The sequence below is a fragment of the Salvelinus fontinalis genome, chromosome 37 (genome assembly GCF_029448725.1).
Source record: "Salvelinus fontinalis isolate EN_2023a chromosome 37, ASM2944872v1, whole genome shotgun sequence".
Taxonomy (NCBI): domain Eukaryota; kingdom Metazoa; phylum Chordata; class Actinopteri; order Salmoniformes; family Salmonidae; genus Salvelinus; species Salvelinus fontinalis.
Window position 1 is genome coordinate 692,549 of NC_074701.1, and position 20,095 is coordinate 712,643.

The 20,095-nt window shown below is 44.0% G+C and overlaps 1 protein-coding gene across 2 annotated transcripts in view; it reads right to left on the reverse strand.

Moving 5' to 3' along the window:
- The window catches only part of wdr11 (WD repeat domain 11), a 138,995-nt gene that overhangs the window by 21,074 nt on the left and 97,826 nt on the right, over nt 1–20,095 (reverse strand). For both annotated transcript variants that reach the window (XM_055901674.1, XM_055901673.1), the window contains exons 17-23: nt 11,533–11,639; nt 11,334–11,448; nt 10,105–10,276; nt 9,600–9,708; nt 7,693–7,755; nt 7,162–7,227; nt 2,760–2,949 (exon numbers count right to left, since the gene is read on the reverse strand). In XM_055901674.1, the coding sequence (XP_055757649.1) occupies nt 2,760–2,949; nt 7,162–7,227; nt 7,693–7,755; nt 9,600–9,708; nt 10,105–10,276; nt 11,334–11,448; nt 11,533–11,639 (822 nt within the window). The remainder of the gene's footprint in view (nt 1–2,759; nt 2,950–7,161; nt 7,228–7,692; nt 7,756–9,599; nt 9,709–10,104; nt 10,277–11,333; nt 11,449–11,532; nt 11,640–20,095) is intronic.

Consider the following 20,095-nt stretch of genomic DNA (forward strand, 5'->3'; position numbering starts at 1 on the left):
CTCCCCCGCCCTCCTTTCGGAAAAGCTGACCACGACTCCATTTTGTTAATTCCAGCCTACAAACAGAAATTAAAACTACAAGCTCCCGCGCTCAGGTCTGTTCAACGCTGGTCCGACCAATCTGAATCCACGCTTCAAGACTGCTTTGATCACGCGGATTGGAATATGTTCCGCACGGCGTCCAACAACAACAATGATGAATATGCAGATTCGGTGAGCGAGTTCATTAGGAAGTGCATTGACGATGTCGTACCCAGAGCAACGATTAAAACATTCCCAAACCAGAAACCGTGGATTAACGGCAGCATTCGCGTGAAACTGAAAGCGCGAACCACTGCTTTTAACCAGGGCAAGGTGACAGGAAACATGACCGAATACACACAGTGTAGCTATTCTCTCCGCAAGGCTATCAAACAGGCTAAGTCCCAGTACAGAGACAAAATTGAATCGCAATTCAACAGCTCAGACACAAGGGGTATGTGGCAGGGTCTACAGTCTATCACGGATTACAAAAAGAAAAGCAGCCCCGTCGCGGATCAGGATGTCTTGCTCCCAGACAGGCTAAATACCTTTTTTGCCCGCTTTGAGGATAATACAGTGCCACTGACACGGCCCACTACCAAAACCTGCGGGCTCTCCTTCACTGCAGCCGAGGTGAGTAAAACATTTAAACGTGTTAACCCTCGCAAGGCTGCAGGCCCAGACGGCATTCCCAGCCGCGTCCTCAGAGCATGCGCAGACCAGCTGGCTGGTGTGTTTACGGACATATTCAATCAATCCTTAGCCCAGTCTGCTGTTCCCACATGCTTCAAGAGGGCCACCATTGTTCCTGTTCCCAAGAAAGCTAAGGTAACTGAGCTAAACGACTACCGCCCCGTAGCACTCACTTCCGTCATCATGAAGTGCTTTGAGAGACTAGTCAAGGACCATATCACCTCCACCCTACCGGACACCCTAGACCCACTCCAATTTGCTTACCGACCCAATAGGTCCACAGACGACGCAATCGCAACCACACTGCACACTGCCCTAACCCATCTGGACAAGAGGAATACCTATGTGAGAATGCTGTTCATCGACTACAGCTCAGCATTTAACACCATAGTACCCTCCAAACTCGTCATCAAGCTCGAGACCCTGGGCCTCGATCCCGCCCTGTGCAACTGGGTCCTGGACTTCCTGACGGGCCGCCCCCAGGTGGTGAGGGTAGGTAACAACATCTCCACCCCGCTGATCCTCAACACTGGGGCCCCACAAGGGTGCGTTCTGAGCCCTCTCCTGTACTCCCTGTTCACCCACGACTGCGTGGCCATGCACGCCTCCAACTCAATCATCAAGTTTGCGGACGACACTACAGTGGTAGGCTTGATTACCAACAACGACGAGACGGCCTACAGGGAGGAGGTGAGGGCCCTCGGAGTGTGGTGTCAGGAAAATAACCTCACACTCAACGTCAACAAAACAAAGGAGATGATTGTGGACTTCAGGAAACAGCAGAGGGAGCTCCCCCCTATCCACATCGACGGGTCAGTAGTGGAGAAGGTGGAAAGTTTTAAGTTCCTCGGTGTACACATCACGGACAAACTGAATTGGTCCACCCACACAGACAGCGTTGTGAAGAAGGCGCAGCAGCGCCTCTTCAACCTCAGGAGGCTGAAGAAATTCGGCTTGTCATCAAAAGCACTCACAAACTTCTACAGATGCACAATCGAGAGCATCCTGTCGGGCTGTATCACCGCCTGGTACGGCAACTGCTCCGCACACAACCGTAAGGCTCTCCAGAGGGTAGTGAGGTCGGCAGAACGCATCACCCGGGGCAAACTACCTGCCCTCCAGGACACCTACACCACCCGATGTCACAGGAAGGCCATAAAGATCATCAAGGACAACAACCACCCAAGCCACTACCTGTTCACCCCGCTATCATCCAGAAGGCGAGGTCAGTACAGGTGCATCCAAGCAGGGACCGAGAGACTGAAAAACAGCTTCTATCTCAAGGCCATCAGACTGTTAAACAGCCACCACTAACATTTAGCGGCCGCTGCTAACAAACTGACTCAGCTCCAGCCACCTTAAAAATGGGAATTGATGGAAATTATGTAAAAATGTACCACCAGCCACTTTAAACATTGCCACCTAATATAATGTTTACATACCCTACATTACACATCTCTTATGTATATGTATATACTGTACTCTATATCATCTACTGCATCTTTATGTAATACATGTACCACTAGCCACTTTAAACTATGCCACTTTATGTTTACATACCCTACAGTACTCATCTCATAGGTATATACCGTACTCTATACCATCTACTGCACCTTGCCTATGCCGTCTGTACCATCACTCATTCATATATCTTTATGTACATATTCTTTATCCCTTTACACTTGCGTGTATAAGGTAGTAGTTGCGGAATTGTTAGGTTAGATTACTTGTTGGTTAATACTGCATTGTCGGAACTAGAAGCACAAGCATTTCGCTACACTCGCATTAACATCTGCTAACCATGTGTATGTGACTAATAAATTTGATTTGATTTGTTAGACCAGTGGATGCTGGTGTCACTTTAAAAATTGGAGGACGGGCCGATTGCAATGGCTGGAATGGAATGGTATCCGCATTAATTTCATCCCAGCCTTCAATGAGCCTGTTCTCCAATTTCTCCCTCAACCAGCTTCCAGTGTGTTAGACAAGGCACACTGCCTAATAAAAAAACGTCCTAACGTCCATTTGTCCTTTCTTTCGCTCACCTGGAAGTAGAAGCTCTCACACAGGGTGTCGTGGTAGATGTCCAGGTGGCCCTGTGGGGTGGCCTGGGTCCCCTCGGCTGGGCTCTGGCCCTCGGGGACGGGCACACTGAGGTGGCGAGCCTGGGCGAACGACTGGAGGTAGTGAGCCGCCACCGTCCAGAACTGCAGGTCCGACTCGTCCCCAAACAGCCTGCATTGGGACACAACCAGGCCAGTGTTCATTAGGCAGCAAACGAAATAAAACGAACTGAAACAGGAAAGGATTACCTGTGCGTGTCCATTAAGGAACCCCTTGATTTGTTTTACATTGCACATTGTTTTTTTTGATAGGGTGTGCCGACGAAAATAGGCCGAAACAGGGATGCACTAACTGGGGCTCCGATAAGAAACGCTCGTTTTTGTTTGCAAAACGTTCTGGTACAGTGTGTCCTAATGAAGACCCTGATTGCACTTGGTTTTGAAACGTTCGCTGTGATAGCAATAACGGATCAACCACTAATGACCGCACCACATGACCAGTTCTGCATGAAACCATTCCCACATCAATTCGTCGTTCATCTCCATCTTTCTGATAAATACTTTTTAAACATTTTCACAGTGCAATATCTAACCGTTGCTAGGCTACCCCCCTCTTCACTAGCAAAGGGGTACAAGAACATAAAACCACTATTGTTAAGTTTAATGTGAGTGTAAGAACCTTCTGAACATCGGAAGAAAAGACACCTTAATGTGCATTCTTCTTCTGAAAAGGAGAGTCCTCTGGGATTCTCGGGCTTGGTGGGTTTAGAACAGTCAAAATGGGTTACAAAAACATTAATCATAGCTCAGAGCAGATTGTTTCTGCAGGTTTATGTAAGCTTGAGTGTGTAAAGTTAAGTTCAGACAAAGCTAGATCTCCTGACTTGGCACTAACGGTTGTAGCTCAATGTTAAATTCAAATCTCCCTGCCATCCTATTTCAGCCAATATGACACCAATGTCGTAGGCTATTAATTTAAACAAGGATATACCTGATGATATCAAGCCATAGACATTAAAGCTGTGTCACGACATGCCCTTGGGGGGAGGATCATAGGCACCCCCTCTCTCCAGTTTTATGATGGTCATAAATACCTGCAGGAAAACTCTCCCCCCCACTCTCAGAAATGGAAGTTAAATCCCTTTGTTACCACAGAGAGAGACGTTGCAGTACGGTGACATCAAAAGGTTGAATAATTAAACAGTATTTCTGTATTTCAAACATTTGGAATGGTCTGTGTGTATTTAAAGAACAATCCTGTCAATAATCCTGATAATAATTTGTGATGTAACTAAAGACGGTAGGACAACATAACTATTTCTGGATGGGTATAATTGTCAGTGATCAGGTCCACATTCAAATGTGGGAGAACGTATATGATTAAATATGAAACTATTTGTGAGAATATATAATGTGGTGTTAGCCTTCTAAATGAGAGAATTGTTTTTCATATTAAGTCTTAACCAAGTCAGTGGCCACGCCCCCATGAGCACAGACATTGCATCGGCGTCATGACAATTCCGGACAAAATTTACATTAGTCAAGAAAACGCAGGGACGGGGTCCCCACGTTGAAATGGCCAACGAGACCGACAGCGTGAGCTGAGAGTGACGTAATGGCTAGAATTCTACTTTCAACAGAGAAGAAGGAAATCTACAAAACTGACGACTACACAGGAACATTCAGTCTGTAGCTGTTTAAGTACTTTAGTCTAGCAAACTCGACCGAGAACCACCAGGTAGTACTCTGAAAGATCCATTCTGGAGAACATTTCCCTATCGAACGGCCATTGGTACGCCTGACGTAATCATTATAACAAGCTACAACAATAAAAGACTGATCTCTGGTGGACAAACCAGAGACTTTCTGTTGACTGACTCTCCAGCAGACGGACCGGCAATCACAGAGAGAGACAACAAAGGCCTACACTCGTAAATATGTACATTTAAATTTCTTTTCGAATGAGCGGCTGTTCATGTGCAAAGTATTAGCATTTCCATGAGCCTAGTTATCAGCTGTGTGTACGATAGTGTCGTCCTTTGTCTGTTCTCCTGCTCTTTCTCACCTGCTCCTCCCTTTTCATTTGGTGAAACAAGCTGTCATATCGGTTTAGTCCACTAGGGACTTTTCATTGTATCATATCAGTCCACTTTTCATTGTATCATATTAGTAACCAATGTATAACCTATCCTGTGTGTGTTCATGTACTTCTGTGTGATTATTTAGTTAGTAAATACATAAATAAGCCAATTGGTATATCGCTGATTCATCATTAATGCTAGGGTTCGTGCAGGTATCCAAGAGTTTGCGACATTCACAATGAGACTGATAGAAGGTAAACAATTAATTAATGACTGAAATTTAAGAGATATATTTAAGAGTTAATTTGGAAAATGGTAATAATTTTTTTACATGGTGCCCTAAGATTGCTGATGAGTTAATTGTTACATAAGTAATTTAATCGTAATAATCAAACATAGTTAATCGATTTCCTAAAACAGTCGTCATCACATTAATGATAGTTCAAAGACATGATAGCTGCAATATGTAATGTTTTGGCCAACCTGACCACATTCACATATACTTGTAAAGTGCTGGTCCCACGTTTCATGAGCTGAAATAAAAGATCCCAGAAATGTTCCATACACACAATAAGTTCGCAAAAATTGAGAACAAATTTATTTCAATCCCTGTTAATGAGCATTTCTCGTTTTCCAAGATAATATGCCACACCTGTCAGGTGGATGGATTAAGAAGCTGATTAAAGAGCATGATCATTACACAGTGGTACCCTGGGCTGTGGACAATAAAAGGCCACTCTAAAATGTGCAGTTTTGTCACACAACACAATGCCAGAGAAGTCTCAAGATTTGAGGGGAGTGGGCAATTGGCTTGCTGACTGCAGGAATGTCCACCAGAGCTGTTGCCAGAGAATTGTTCAATTCTCTACCATAAGCCGCCTCCAACGTCATTTTAGAGAATTTGGCAGCACGTTCAACCGGAGACCACATGTGACCACGACAGCCCAGGACCTCCAAATACGGTTTCTTCACCTGCGGGATAGTCTGAGACTAGCCACCGGGCCAGCTGATTAATCTGTGGGTTTGCACAACCAAAAAATGTCCTGACAAACTGTCAGAAACCATCTTAGGGAAGCTCATCTGCGTGCTTGTCATCCAGCATCTTCACAAGGTCCTTTGCTGTTGTTCTGGGATTGATTTGCACTTTTCGCACCAAAGTTCGTTCATCTCTAGGAGACAGAATGCGTCTCCTTCCTGAGAGGTATGACGGCTGTGTGGTCCCATGGTGTTTATACTTGCGTACTATTGTTTGTACAGATGAACGTTGTACCTTCAGGCGTTTGGAAATTGCTCCCAAGGATGAACCAGACTTGTGGAGGTCTACAATTTCTTTTCTGAGGTCTTGGCTGATTTCTTTTGATTTTCCCATGATGTCAAGCAAAGAGGCACTGAGGTTGATGGTATGCCTTGAAATACATCCACAGGTACACCTCCAATTGACTCAAATGATGTCAATTAGCCTATCAGAAGCTTCTAAAGCCATGACATCCTTTTTTGGAATTTTCCAAGCTGTTTAAAAGGCACAGTCAACTTAGTGCATGTAAACTTCTGACCCACACTTAATGTGTTGTGAAAAGTTTTAAGAAATGTAATGTAATATTTTAAACTGTATATAACTGCATTAATGTCACTGGAATAACTGCATTAATGTCACTGGACCCCAGGAAAAGTGGCATTGGCAGCAGCTAATGGGGATCCTTAATAAATAGAAAAATACACAGGTAAACTAACGGTTACAGAAATCAGGAATGCAGCTCTATAGACCTCTGTGTGTGTCAAATAAGCACTAAAGTCAAGGTTGATCACCTGTCTTTTCTAGTGTGTGGATTTTACTCTTGTTTTTGACTACTAATATAATTTTCCTTGTCATATCTCTGGAGGCATAAGACTCACAGTTCAATGCCCAATTATAATAACCTGCAGAGGGACAAATAAAAAAAGTGCCAACCAACGCTGACGGATATAAGGTAAAGTTGCCCCTAAATGCTGAACTTGGGTCAGTTTTGAATTTCCCCAACTAATGGTTAAGGTTAGGATTAGGGGAAGGCATGCTGTTCCTAGATCTGTACCTAGAAAAAACTTCACCCCAGAGCACAAGGAGGGGTGTGGGGTGTGTTTTGAGGCGACAGCAAGGCTACTTACAATGTCCATACTAGCCCACCACTTAGAATACAAGCTGTGTGCCCAATAAATTGCTTCATACTAAGTGGTATGATAGTGTGGATATGTAGACAGGGACAGGAGGATGGGAGAACAGGACAAGTTTTGTGCAGTGATGCCCGCTCCCTCCCTCACTCACTCACCGAGACACCAGGAGGCAGCGTTGCAGCAGGTTGAGCTCGGGATCCAGCAAGACGCTCTTCATGTCACTGGGGAGCAAATCAAGGATCACGGAATCACAACACAACACAGAAACACGCAGACAGACAGACACAGACTAGGCTTCTCAGGCTCTTAACTAACAGCAGGCACAGTCTGGCACTGACACACACACACGTGCGCATGCACACACACACACACACCAAGATACAATCACACACAACTCTGCAGGACATCTAGACAAAAAGAAAACCAGGAAACCTGTCTTCCACTGCTGCGCAATCTGGATATCTACATTTGCTTCTCACACAGACAATGTGAGTGCATGCGTGTGTGACAGACATGCCGATAAATAGACCCCCCATCACCAAATGTTGCTGTCACTTCGTGACGTGTGACAAAAATAAGGGTGTCGTTATTTATGACAAATGCTTTAAATAGTAGCATTGACATGTGTGTGTCTGTGTGTGTGTGAGCGAGCGCATGTGTGAGTTTGTTGAAGAGCAATCACTCACTTGGACATGGAGTTGAGCTGTTCCTGGATCAGGCCCTTAATCTCGTGTTTTTCAGTGTAATCCCTACAGAGAAAGAGACAACAAGGCCCATATTTACAACATGTCTCAGAAAAGAAGTGCTGATCAAGGATCAGATCCACATCTTATGATCTAAAAGGCAATACTTAGATCAGCATGGTCCCAGACCAGCCACAATTAGGATGGCTGTACCATTGAATTAGGTATTAGAATACCAGAATATTACAGTTCAAATAATGAGTATCATATTAAAACTGTCCTGGGGTCAGATTGATATAGCACCTCAAACCTGTACACCCAGACTGAATGTGAAGTGAAATAATCATTGCTACTATGCAAGTAACCGATGGTCTACAAGAGCTGTTGGCAGATGATTGAAATACTAATTTCTCTTCCATAAGTCGATTCCAATGTCGTTTTAGAGAATTTGGCAGCATGTCCAACTGGCCTCACAACCGCAGACCACATGTAACCACACCAGCCCAGGACCACCACATCGGTCTTCTTCACCTGCGGGATCGTCTGAGACCAGCCACCCGGACAGCTGATGAAACTGAGGAGTACTTCTGACTAATCAAGCCCATTTTAGGGAAAAACCCAGTCGTGTACATTAGCAGGAAGCTGTTGACGAGGGAACAAATGACACTGTGGAGAAAGAACGTCTAGTGATCAAGTGGGCGTTGGAGACGATGAAATATGAATTATTGGGACGGCACTTCCCCCTCGTAACGGACCATGCAGCACTGGTTTGGATATCACGGATTAAGGACAGTAACGCCCGGTCACCCGCTGGTTCCTATCCTTACAGCCCTTTGCTTTCTCCGTGATCCACAGATCAGGTGCAGCCCATGGAAATGCCGATGCCTTCTCCAGGAGAGATGCTGGACCACCCCTCCCTCCCGGTCGGCGCTGAGGAGGGGGGGATGTGGCAGATGGCAGAGAGAGGTAAGGGGAGTGGTGATTGAAGGAAGATATCTTGCAGCCCGCTGGCTCGCCTCGCATGTCCTCAACTGGCAGCTTCATTACATAGTACCCACAAAACACCAGTCTCAACGTCAACAGTGAAGAGGCAACTCCGGGATGCTGGCCTTCTCGGCAGAGTTCCTATGTCCAGTGTCTGTGTTCTTTTGCCCATCTCAATCTTTTATTTTATTGGCCAGTCCAGTAATGTACTTGTCCTCTTGCTCAGTTGTGCACAGGGGCCTCCCACTCCTCTTTCTATTCTGGTTATTGCCAGTTTGCGCTGTTCTGTGAAGGGAGAAGTACACAGCGTTGTACGAGATCTTCAGTTTCTTGGCAATTTCTTGCATGGAATAGCCTTAATTTCTCAGACCAAGAATAGACTGACGAGTTTCAGAATAAAGTTCTTTGTTTCTGGCCATTTTGAGCCTGTAATCGAACCCACAAATGCTGATGCTCCAGATACTCAACTAGTCTAAAGGCGGCTAGTTTTATTGCTTCTTTAATCAGAACAGTTTTCAGCTGTGCTAAAATAATTTCAAAAGAGTTTGCTAATGATCAATTAACCATTTAAAATTATAAACTTGGATTAGTTAACACAAGTTGCCATTGGAACACAGGAGTGATGGTTGCTGATAATGGGCCTCCGTACGCCTATGTAGATATTCAATAAAAAATATCTGCCGTTTCCAGCTACAAAAGTCATTTACAACATTAACAATGTCTAAACTGTATTTCTGATCAATTTGATGGTATTTTAATGGACCAAAATAGTTGTTATTCTAAGAGACCCCAAACTTTTGAAAGGTAGTGTACGTGTTTATGAGAGACCTTCCCATAGAGGCCAGACCGTTCAGACACTACAGACGTTTCTGTGAGAAGACCGACTTTCAGGGTTAATGTGGGACCCATTTAGAGCGCGTACGTACACTTGTGTGATGTCCATGGTGAATGTGCCAGACCAGGGCTGCAGCAGGAGGAAGGCCTTCAGGGTGAGGGCAGCACGGGGGAGCAGCAGGTATGGACACCACACAGGATCTGAGGGGGTTAGAGGTCAAAGGTTACAGGTCAAAAGAGCATTAGGAAGTGGGGCAATTGCTAGTGTCAGTTAACTACCCCTAATACTGTAAATGGCCAGTGTTCATCACTCAACTATTTATATCAGTAGTTTGAACTACAATTTGACAATAAACAATGAAATATGGTAACTAATGTCTTACTCCACTGTACTCAGAGACTGTGGCAGGCTGCATCCTGATTCTACGATGGATTTAACAATGCTGAAAAGTCCCTTTAGCTGTTTATTTCACCAATCCAATGATCGGAAATTCATGACTGGACTTCGGGAGATGTGTGGAGAATCCAGGCGCAGCTCTACTTCCACTAAGCCTACATGCCCTTTCTCTTCGCTTCCCTCTCTCTCCCATCTCTCACCGGTCAGGTCTTGTTCATCCATCCTGTAGCTGGCAGACTTCATGGCCATCTCCAGCACACGGATGCAGCCGTCCTCAGAGGCTAACACCACCTTGTCAGAGGTGCACCAGTCGATATCCAGGATACGATAGTTCACGTTCCGACCAATCCGCAGGCTGCTTACCATGTTCACCTACAGGGATCAGAGGTCACGGGGAGGAGCATGGATACACAATAGAAACTCTGATTGGTCAGGGGAAGGTGAATTGTTATATGATTGGTTTAGAAATGATGTGCTCCAATTGACTTGAAATTGGATGTTAATTGGATAATATTTAGGATTAGATTGACAAGTGATAGGAAATAAAAAGTTTACATAGTTCTCAAACCAACCTGTCAAACTGTCAAAATGAAACTTAAAATTGTCCAGACAGATGTCTGTGTTTGAGTGTATGCGCGTGCGTGCGAGTAGGAGTCTGAGACAGCAGTCAAGAGAGCACTGGTGCGTTTGAGATCTCTCCTATATTTTTCCCTCTTCTTCATCCTTTCTCGCTCTCAAGCCATATGTTGCCTGCCACTGTGCGCGAAAGCTTCTCCAGCATCGCTCTCTGTTGGTGCACATGCAATCCCCCATAGGAGATCCATCTCTCTTTACGTGCAGCACTGGGGACTCACAATTCAGGTAAACAGAGTTCCTCTGTCCAGTGTTTGTGTACTTTTGCCCATCATGAATCTTTTATTTTTTAACAATGCCGACACCGCATTTCTGATCAATTTGATGTTATTTTAATGGACAAAAACATTTCTTTCCAAAACAAGGACATTTCTAACACCTTACAGTTGTACATGGCTTTCTTGTACTAACACTTTTCTTTTTTGCTAGCACGGATTTTACTGATAGCTGCTTTATTGAGGAAAGTGTTTTACTTGCAATATGTGGTTTCTCACCTTAGTGAAATGCACTGACTAAGAGCGCCTGCTACAGTAAATTACAGAAATGCATACGATGCCTAAGGCAAATCATTCTGGGGAGGACCTTTGATGAAGGAGGGTCAATCAAATTGCAGATCTTCAGTCTATCATTTAGTGTGGCACCCTATTTTGAATGCATACAAAGTCTAGCTTTTAGCTAGTGGGACAATCTGTTGGCCGATAGGTTATTCTTGAAGTTTTGAACCTTGATAAAATTTACACGGAATGTCTCTAGTTGCTATTACGACAGGAAGGACAAATAGAGACAAATAACTCACCTCTTTGGTGTCCCAGACTTCTGCACCATCTGTGTACATGACCAGTAGCTTCTGGTTCCCTTTCCCAGGTGCGAAACGGATCTTCTTCACCCAACCACGGTGAGTAGGGATCCCCCTGGAACAAACATTGAGGTACTACACACACTCACGCATGCACGGATGAATGAACACACATGCACACACACACGTGACTTGTTACCTGGAGAGACGGGCCTTGAGGTCCCAGAAGTTGAGGTTCCCGTCCACATCACCGAGAACCAGAGTGTCTCCCTTCCAGGCGATGCACGCAATGCTACCCATACTGCCCTGAAACATACATAGGAAGAGAGGGTGATGGTTCTACGAGGTGAGGAGAGCAGACAGCGCAAACAACTTTAACCAAATCACTCTCACTCAGAAATCCCTACAATCACTCCATAATAATCCTCTGGTAATCAACTTAAAGAGGATCTGACAGCGTTTTAGCAACATTAAATCTTATTAAAATCTTTTCATATTCACCCCCAGGAAGAATATGACACTTTTTTATTAATTTTGTGAAGACAGACATCTTAGATATGGTCATTTTCACGTTTTCATAAATTCATAGATTTCACATGTTCATAAATTCATAGAATGTTTGGGAATTAAGTATAGTAAGGCATTTGGGACATTTCTATACCAATATAGCATGGTAAAGTGGCCATGCATTTGGACAATTAATAGATAGAAACTGCAGTAAATAAAACGTAATAAATACATCTGTCTTACATCAGTGACAATGGCGCCGAAAGAAGAAGGCTGACGTTTTGTGTGTCCCCAACCAATTGTGTTTTTTGTTAGTTTATTTGCGTTGATTTTTAAACAGATTTTTTACATAATGTTGCCTCTACAATCTCTTATGACCGAAAATAACTTCTGGACATCAGGACTGCGATTACTCACCAAGGACTGGCAGAATCCTTTTTTTCCCTTTAACGAGTCTGACGAGCCAGACGCGAATGATACACTGCTTTCTCGTGAACAGGCCAAGATCCCCGTGTTTTGCAGGAAGGGGAGGTGGAGAAAAAGGGTCCAGAGGACGGGCTGCCTTCTGAGAATTCGTAGGCAATCGAACAAACCCTCACTTCCTTCCATTCTACTAGCAAACGTGCAATCTTTGGAGAATAAAAATCGATGACCTACGCGGAAGATTAAACTACCAACGGGACATTCAAAACTGTAATATCTTATGCTTCACTGAGTCGTGGCTGAACGACGACACTATCAACATACAGCTGGCTGGTTATACGCTGTACCGGCAGGATAGAACAGCGGCGTCTGGTAAGACAAGGGGTGGCGGGCTATGTATTTTTGTAAATAAGAGCTGGTGCACGATTTCTAAGGAAGTCTCGAGCTATTGCTCGCCTGAGGTAGAGTATCTCATTATAAGCAGTAGACCACACTATCTACCTAGAGAGTTTTTAACTGTATTTTTCATAGCTGTTTACATACTGCCAACCTCAGTCTGTGGTGGTAAGACAGCAATGAATGAGCTGTATTCCGCCATAAGCAAACAAGAAAACGCTCACCGAGAGGCGGCACTCCTAGTAGCCGGAGACTTTAATACAGAGAAACTTAAATCTGTTTTACCAAATTTCTATTAGCATGTTAAATGTGCAACCAGAGGGAAAAAAACCGGACCACTTTTACTCCACACAGAGACGCATACAAAGCTCTCCCTCGCCCTCCATTTGGCAAATCTGACCATAATTCTATCCTCCAGATTCTTGCTTACAAGCAAAAATTAAATCAGGAAGCATCAGTGACTAGATCAATAAAAAAAGTGGTCAGATGAAGCAGATGCTAAGCTACAGGACTGTTTTTCTACCACAGACTGGAATATGTTCCGAGACTCCTTCCGATGCCATTGAGGAGTACACCACATCAGTCATTGGCTTCATCAATAAGTCCATTACAGGCAACATCTGCACTGAGCTAAAGGCGAGAGCTGCAGCTTTCAAGGAGCGGGACTCTAACCCGGAAGCTTATAAGAAATCCCAATATGCCCTCCGACGAACCATCAAACAGGAAAAGAGTCAATACAGGACTAAGATCGAATCGTACTACACCGGCTCTGACGCTCGTGGGATGTGGCAGGGCTTGCAAACCATTACAGACTACAAAGGGAAGCACAGCAGAGAACTGTCCAGTGACACGAGCAAGGTGTCTAAAAACTACTTCTATGCTCGCTTCGAGGCAATTAACACTGAAAAATGCATGAGAGGACCAGCTGTTCCGGAAGACTGTGTGATCACGCTCTCCGCAGCCGATGTGAGTAAAACCTTTAAACAGGTCAACATTCACAAGCCGCAGCACCAGACGGATTGCCAGGACGTATACTGCGAGCATGCACTGACTAGTGTCTTCATTGACATTTTCAACCTCTCCCTGTTCTAGTCTGTAATATCAACATGTTTTAAGCAGAACACCATAGTGCCTGTGCCCAATAATACTAAGGTAACCTTCCTAAATGACTACCGACCCATAGCACTCACGTCTGTAGCCATGAAGTGCTTTGAAAGGCTGGTCATGGCTCACATCATCCCAGAAACCCTAGACCCACTACAATTTGCACACCACCCCTACAGATCCACAGAAGATGCAACCTCTATTGCACTCTACACTGCCCTTTCCCACCTGAACAAAAGGAACACCTATGTGAGAATACTATTCATTGACTACAGTTCAGCGTTCAACACCATAATGCTCTCAAAGTTCATCAATAAGCTTCGGACCCTTGGACTAAACACCTCCCTCTGCAACTGGATCCTGGACTTCCTGACGGGCCGCCCCCCTGGTGGTAAGGGTAGGTAACAACACATCCGCCACACTGATCCTCAACACAGGGGCTCCTCAGGGGTGCGTGCTCAGTCCCCTCTTGTACTCTCTGTTCACTCATTACTGCACGGCCAGGCACGACTCCAACACCATCATTGAGGTTGCAGATGACAACAGTGGTAGGCCTGATCACCGACAATGACGAGACAGCCTACAGGGAGAAGGTCAGAGACCTGGTTGTGTGGTGCCAGGCCAACATCTCCCTCATCGTGATCAAGACAAAGGAGATGATTGTGGACTACAGGAAAAAGAGGACTGAGCACGCCCCCAATCTCATCGACGGGGCTGCAGTGGAGCAGGTTAAGAACTTCAAGTTCCTTGGTGTCCACAAACTAACATGGTCCAAGCAGACCAAGACAGTCGTGAAGAGGGCACAACAAAATCTATTCTCCCTCAGGAGACTGAAAAGATTTGGCATGGGTCCCCAGATCTTGAAAAGGTTCTACAGCTGCACCATCGAGAGCATCCTGACTGGTTGCATCACTACCTGGTATGGCAACTGCTCGGCCTCCGACCGCAAGGCACTACAGACGGTAGTGCGAACGGCCCAGTACATCACCGGTGCCAAGCTTCCTGCCATCCAGGACCTCTATACCAGGCGGTGTCAGAGGAAGGCCCTAGTCATAGGGCCACCCAGCCACCCTAGTCATAGACTGTTCTCTCTGCTACCGCACAGCAAGCGGTACCAGAGCGCCAAGTCTAAGTCAAAGAGGCTTCTAAAACAACTTCTACCCCCAAGCCATAAGACTCCTGAACATCTAATCAAATGGCTACCCAGACTATTTTCATTAATCTTACATTTGGGAACTTCACAGTACTATTCATCAAACAACCATTTAAAGGTAAGCTCTCTCCCTCAGTTGCCTATGCATATCAACAAGATCAACAACTAATGCTAGCCAGAGCGAGATGAGCTAAAATCTAACAAGGGAACACTAGATAAACCCTCTCAAACTTTTTCAGCTAGTTGGCTGTGAAATTTGCACTGATAAACGATGGAGAATAATAGCCTGCTCGTCCTTCTGCAGCTTGCCTGATAATGCATTCTTGTCCCAACCTACTTTTTGACAACCGAATCAACAGTGTGCAACTGCAGCCTTTGACATGTGCGCTAGCCTATTAGCCACATTATGACGGACTTGTGATCATTGCCCTTGCTAGTTTGATCGTATTGACATTGCCAGCCTTAGTTACAGTTGTCCATTTTTGTTAAAAATATTGAGTCATTTAAACTGAAACAGTACATCCTGAATGGGTGGAGGCAGCAAACAATGTAACAGGCCATCTGTGATTTACAACCTGACAGCAGCATTTTTGGGACTACCAAGAAATGGATTGGTGAATTATATTAGTCATGCATTTAACTGTATCCAGGCATTCCGTGAAAAATGCTTTACTGTACGTCAGGGAATTTTAAGTTAAATATAACCTATTTTTAAAACGTCTTATGAAGTTGGTTTTGAAGCATAAAACTGGGACTTTTATATTTTTGACTAATATTGTGATTGTTTCATCTCTGCAAAGTAGTTTAAATGCTGTCACTTCCACTTTAGGTGCTAACAAATACAGAGTTTCCACTGAAGGACTAACAATGTTTCCACTGACATTTTGGCTTTGTCTCATATCAAGTGTTGATATAGTGCAGACGAACGCTCAAGTGCTTTAACTAAGTGTTCCCATAACAGAACTTCAGACAGTGGGTGAGTGAGTTGACTAATAGTGTGTTTATTACATGTGGTACAAAAAAAAATTGTTTTCATCAAAGCTCCTTTACTAAATTATGAAGTTCCTTTATCAGTGATAAGGGTATAAGAAGTATGGGGCTATGCAAATTCTTGAATCGCTAAATACATTTCAAATCTCTAAATAGAGAATGGGTCAGAGCAGTCTGACAGATCAAATGTAAATCTCTGGATACAGCATCTCAGCAATCTGCCATTCACAGACGAAAGCATGCCGGAGGTGAACAAGCAGAAACATTTTGTCACTAGCCTATATGGACGGATCCCAGCCTCTGCACCATTTTACACGATATGAACGGATCCCAGCCTCTGCCTGGCAGAGCATGAACAAATGAAATATCTACTTCTTTACAGTTACATAGTTGATTGCAAACTCAACTTGCTGTTTTTTCTAAAGAGAATGAACTGAACGTTGCTATGGATAAGAGAATCTGCATTTATTTTTTTACTAAAACCTAAATGTGATGTTGAAAACAATAACAAGACGAGGCAAAGTGTCGATGATGGTGAACGAGTTATAACCAACACCCTGAGTCCTGCATGCAACACCTAGCCTGACTGTTTTTGCATAGAACCACATCATTGCCTTCAAATCAACTTGGTTTAAAGCAGACAGGCTCTCAGGCTCCCCCTGGGCCCGAGTAGTTTGAAACCAGCCCACCAGAGGGAGAACCAACACAAGACAAAACTACGACATTGTCTAAACAAAGGCGCGCTTAAAGAGCAATAAACAGAAGTGCACAGACACACGCACAACAAACAAAGACACAACGATGACATGCTACGAGAGACAGACTGACAGGCGACAAATTAGGACACTGGGAATCGCACAAAAACTGCGCTGGGTGGCTTATGCTGTACAGATATGAGAGAATGAAAGCTGTCTAAAAACAAAGTCTCCCATCATTACAAAGTAGGGTAAAGATATGACAGACTGTCATTTGATGGCCCGCCTGCACAGGATCCCAATTATTGTGTTGTGAGGCTGGTTCGATGTGTTGATGTGGTGTGGTGCAAAATAGCCAGCAGCCCAATGCACCACATCAAAAGACCAGAGAGGAAACAGGATGCTCAAATTGGTGCAGAGACAGAGCGATTGGAGCGCCTCGCTTTGTGGAGGAGGAACATAACGGGGATACTCACCTACATGACGTTCGGGAAAGGATTGCTTATCTCACACCACATAATGAGAAACAAAATACCCACATAGATAACAAGTGTCTCCGCGAGCAGGCAATTGAGAAATGGAGGAGAACATGACATGATTTTGTCGTTGCCTCTCAACTTTTGAATGGAGATGAAAGTGTGCCGTCATAGAGAACAGACTTTTACAGAGACTGTGGTGTAGAGAGAAACAGGAAGTAAGAGATAGATTTCCAAAAAGCCTTTGATTCAAATTGACATGAAGGCATTTTTATCAAATTAAATGAATGCGGTGTGGGTGGAAATACATGTCATCAAATCATGTATACAAATGACCATAGTGTAATAAACATTCACATTTATTTTCTCACGGTTGCAGAGTCAAGAAGGGGAACAACTTGTGCTCAAATCTATTCAATATTTACACTATGCGTCAAAAAGAAAAAAAAGAACACCTACTCATTCAAGGGCTTTTCTTTATTTGTACTATTTTCTACATTGTAGAATAATAGTGAAGACATCAGAACTTTGAAATAACACATACGGAATCATGTAGTAACCAAAAGAAAGTGTTTAACATATCAAAATATATTTGAGATTTGAGATTCTTCAAATAGCCACCCTTTGCCTTGATGACAGCTTAGCACACTCTTGGTCAAACGTTTCGGGTAGCCTTCCACAAGCTTCCCACAATAAGTTGGGTGAATTTTGGCCCATTCCTCCTGACAGAGCTGGTGTAACTGAGTCAGGTTTGTAGGCCTCCTTGCTAGCACACATTTGTTTCAGTTCTGCCCACAAATGTTCTATAGGATTGAGGTCAGGGCTTTGTGACGGCAACTACAATACCTTGACTTTGTTGTCCTTAAGCCATTTTGACACAACTTTGGAAGTATGCTTGGGTTCATTGTCCATTTGGAAGACCCATTTGCAACCAAGCTTTAACTTCCTGACTGATGTCTTGAGATGTTGCTTCAAAATATTCACATAACTTTCTCTCATGATGCCATCTATTTTGTGAAGTGCACCAGTCCCTCCTGCAGCAAAGCAGCTCCACAACATAATGCTGCCACTCCCGTGCTTCAAGGTTGGGACGGTGTTCTTCGGGCTTGCAAGCCTCCCCCTTTTTCCTCCAAACATAACGATAGCCATTATGAGCAAACAGTTCTATTTTTGTTTCATTAGACCAGAGGACACTTCTCTACGATCTTTGTCCCATATGCAGTTGCAAACCGTAGTCTGGCTTTTTTATGGCGGTTTTGGAGCAGTGGCTTCTTCCTTGCTGAGCAGCCGTTTAGGTTATGTCGATATAGGTTGTTCAACATGGTTGTAAATGAACTGAAACACAAAACAAGGAGGGCTTTCTATTTTATTAAAATATCTATCAAATTAGACACACCGATTAGGATCTGGCAAAAAATATTCAAGTAAAAAATAGAACCAATTGCACTATATATGGCAGCGAATTGTAGGGTTACAAAACAACAATTTGCCAAATGGGACTAAAACCCTGCATGCAGAATTCTTTAAGAGCAAAAACGCAGAACACCACATGCAGAACAGAAATAGGCCTAATCCCTCTTGATTAATATCCCCCCAAAACTATAATCATTTAAAAACAGGCTGTGCTCATTCTGCCCCCCAGTAAGAGATCGAGACAGTGCTGCATTTTCTGTCATCCATCTAATGGCTGCTTGCACCATCCATCCTAAACTAAATATACCTCCAGCCATCTTTTTTTTTTTTACCCCAAGTTTGTGTTAAACACCTGGAATAGATTCAGCGTGAGTAGGCATAAAAGAAACACCAGCAATTTGGCGAAGTCAGTTCCGAAGGGAAAACGAAACGACATGAGGAGACGCAGTCCCTCGCCACATAAGGCGTCGACGATGGCGATGCGCGCCCACATGTGTCACAGGCAAGCAAAGTGAGCACAATTCTAACACAATGCAGAAAATTCCGACAGGAGATGAACAAAAGCCTGAGTAAGATGACAAGCTCCCATACCTAAGCTGGAACAATCTGTTAAGGGACTCGGTGAAAGAGTGACTGAGGCAGAGAATCAAGTTAGAACAGTGGAGGATGGACGCATTCGCACTGACCGCCTCCTCTCATACCTGCTACGGAGGGACAGACGGCTCTAGGACAGGTGTGAGGCACTCAAGAAGTTTATGAGGTGCAGCTTGAGACTCTACGGGGGTCGCATAACATTTATAGTGTGCAGTGGGTTGAAAACTAACTCAGAGACATACTGAAACTACCACCAAACGTCCCTCTCTTACTGGATGGTTTCAAATGTCATCTCATCGGCTTATAAAACATTAGGGACCAATTAAGGTAATAAGCTATAGGGCGATTAAGAAAAAGAAAAGTACTCTTATCAGTTGAAACAACTTGGATGTAGGATTGCATTTTTGCAAGAAACACATTTATCGGATAACGAGCATGAGCAACTGAATAGGACATGGGCTAATAGAATATTCTATGCATCTCATATATCAGAACGGAAAAGGGGGATAGCAAGTCTAGTGCACAGGTCAGTCAATTTCAATGCCAGCTCCTCTCATAGGGATACAGAGTTTAGGTTCATATTAGTAAATGGAACTATAGATGGAGTGAATGTATCATTGCTAAAAGTGTATGATCCAAATCTAAAAGATTTAACCTTATCTTGGAGAATAGCTCTGACTTACTCCTAATGGGGGTGGAGATGTCAATTGTGTTATGTCTCCGACTGTAGACTGATCACCTTTACCATCAACTCCACCCTCTAGGACGAGGGAGTCACTGATTAGCCACTGTCTAGAAGTGGGATTGGTTGAAGTATAGAGACACCTTTATCCAAGTGAGAGAGACTTCACATTTTATTCAAACCGCTACTTACTCTATTTACGCATTGACTACTTCTTTACCACTAAGTCTGAAGCCTATAGGATAATGGATCGTGAGACACTTCCAAGAACTTTGTTGGGACCATTCACCATTGATGGCGACGTGGGATTTAGGACAGAAGTCTATCTC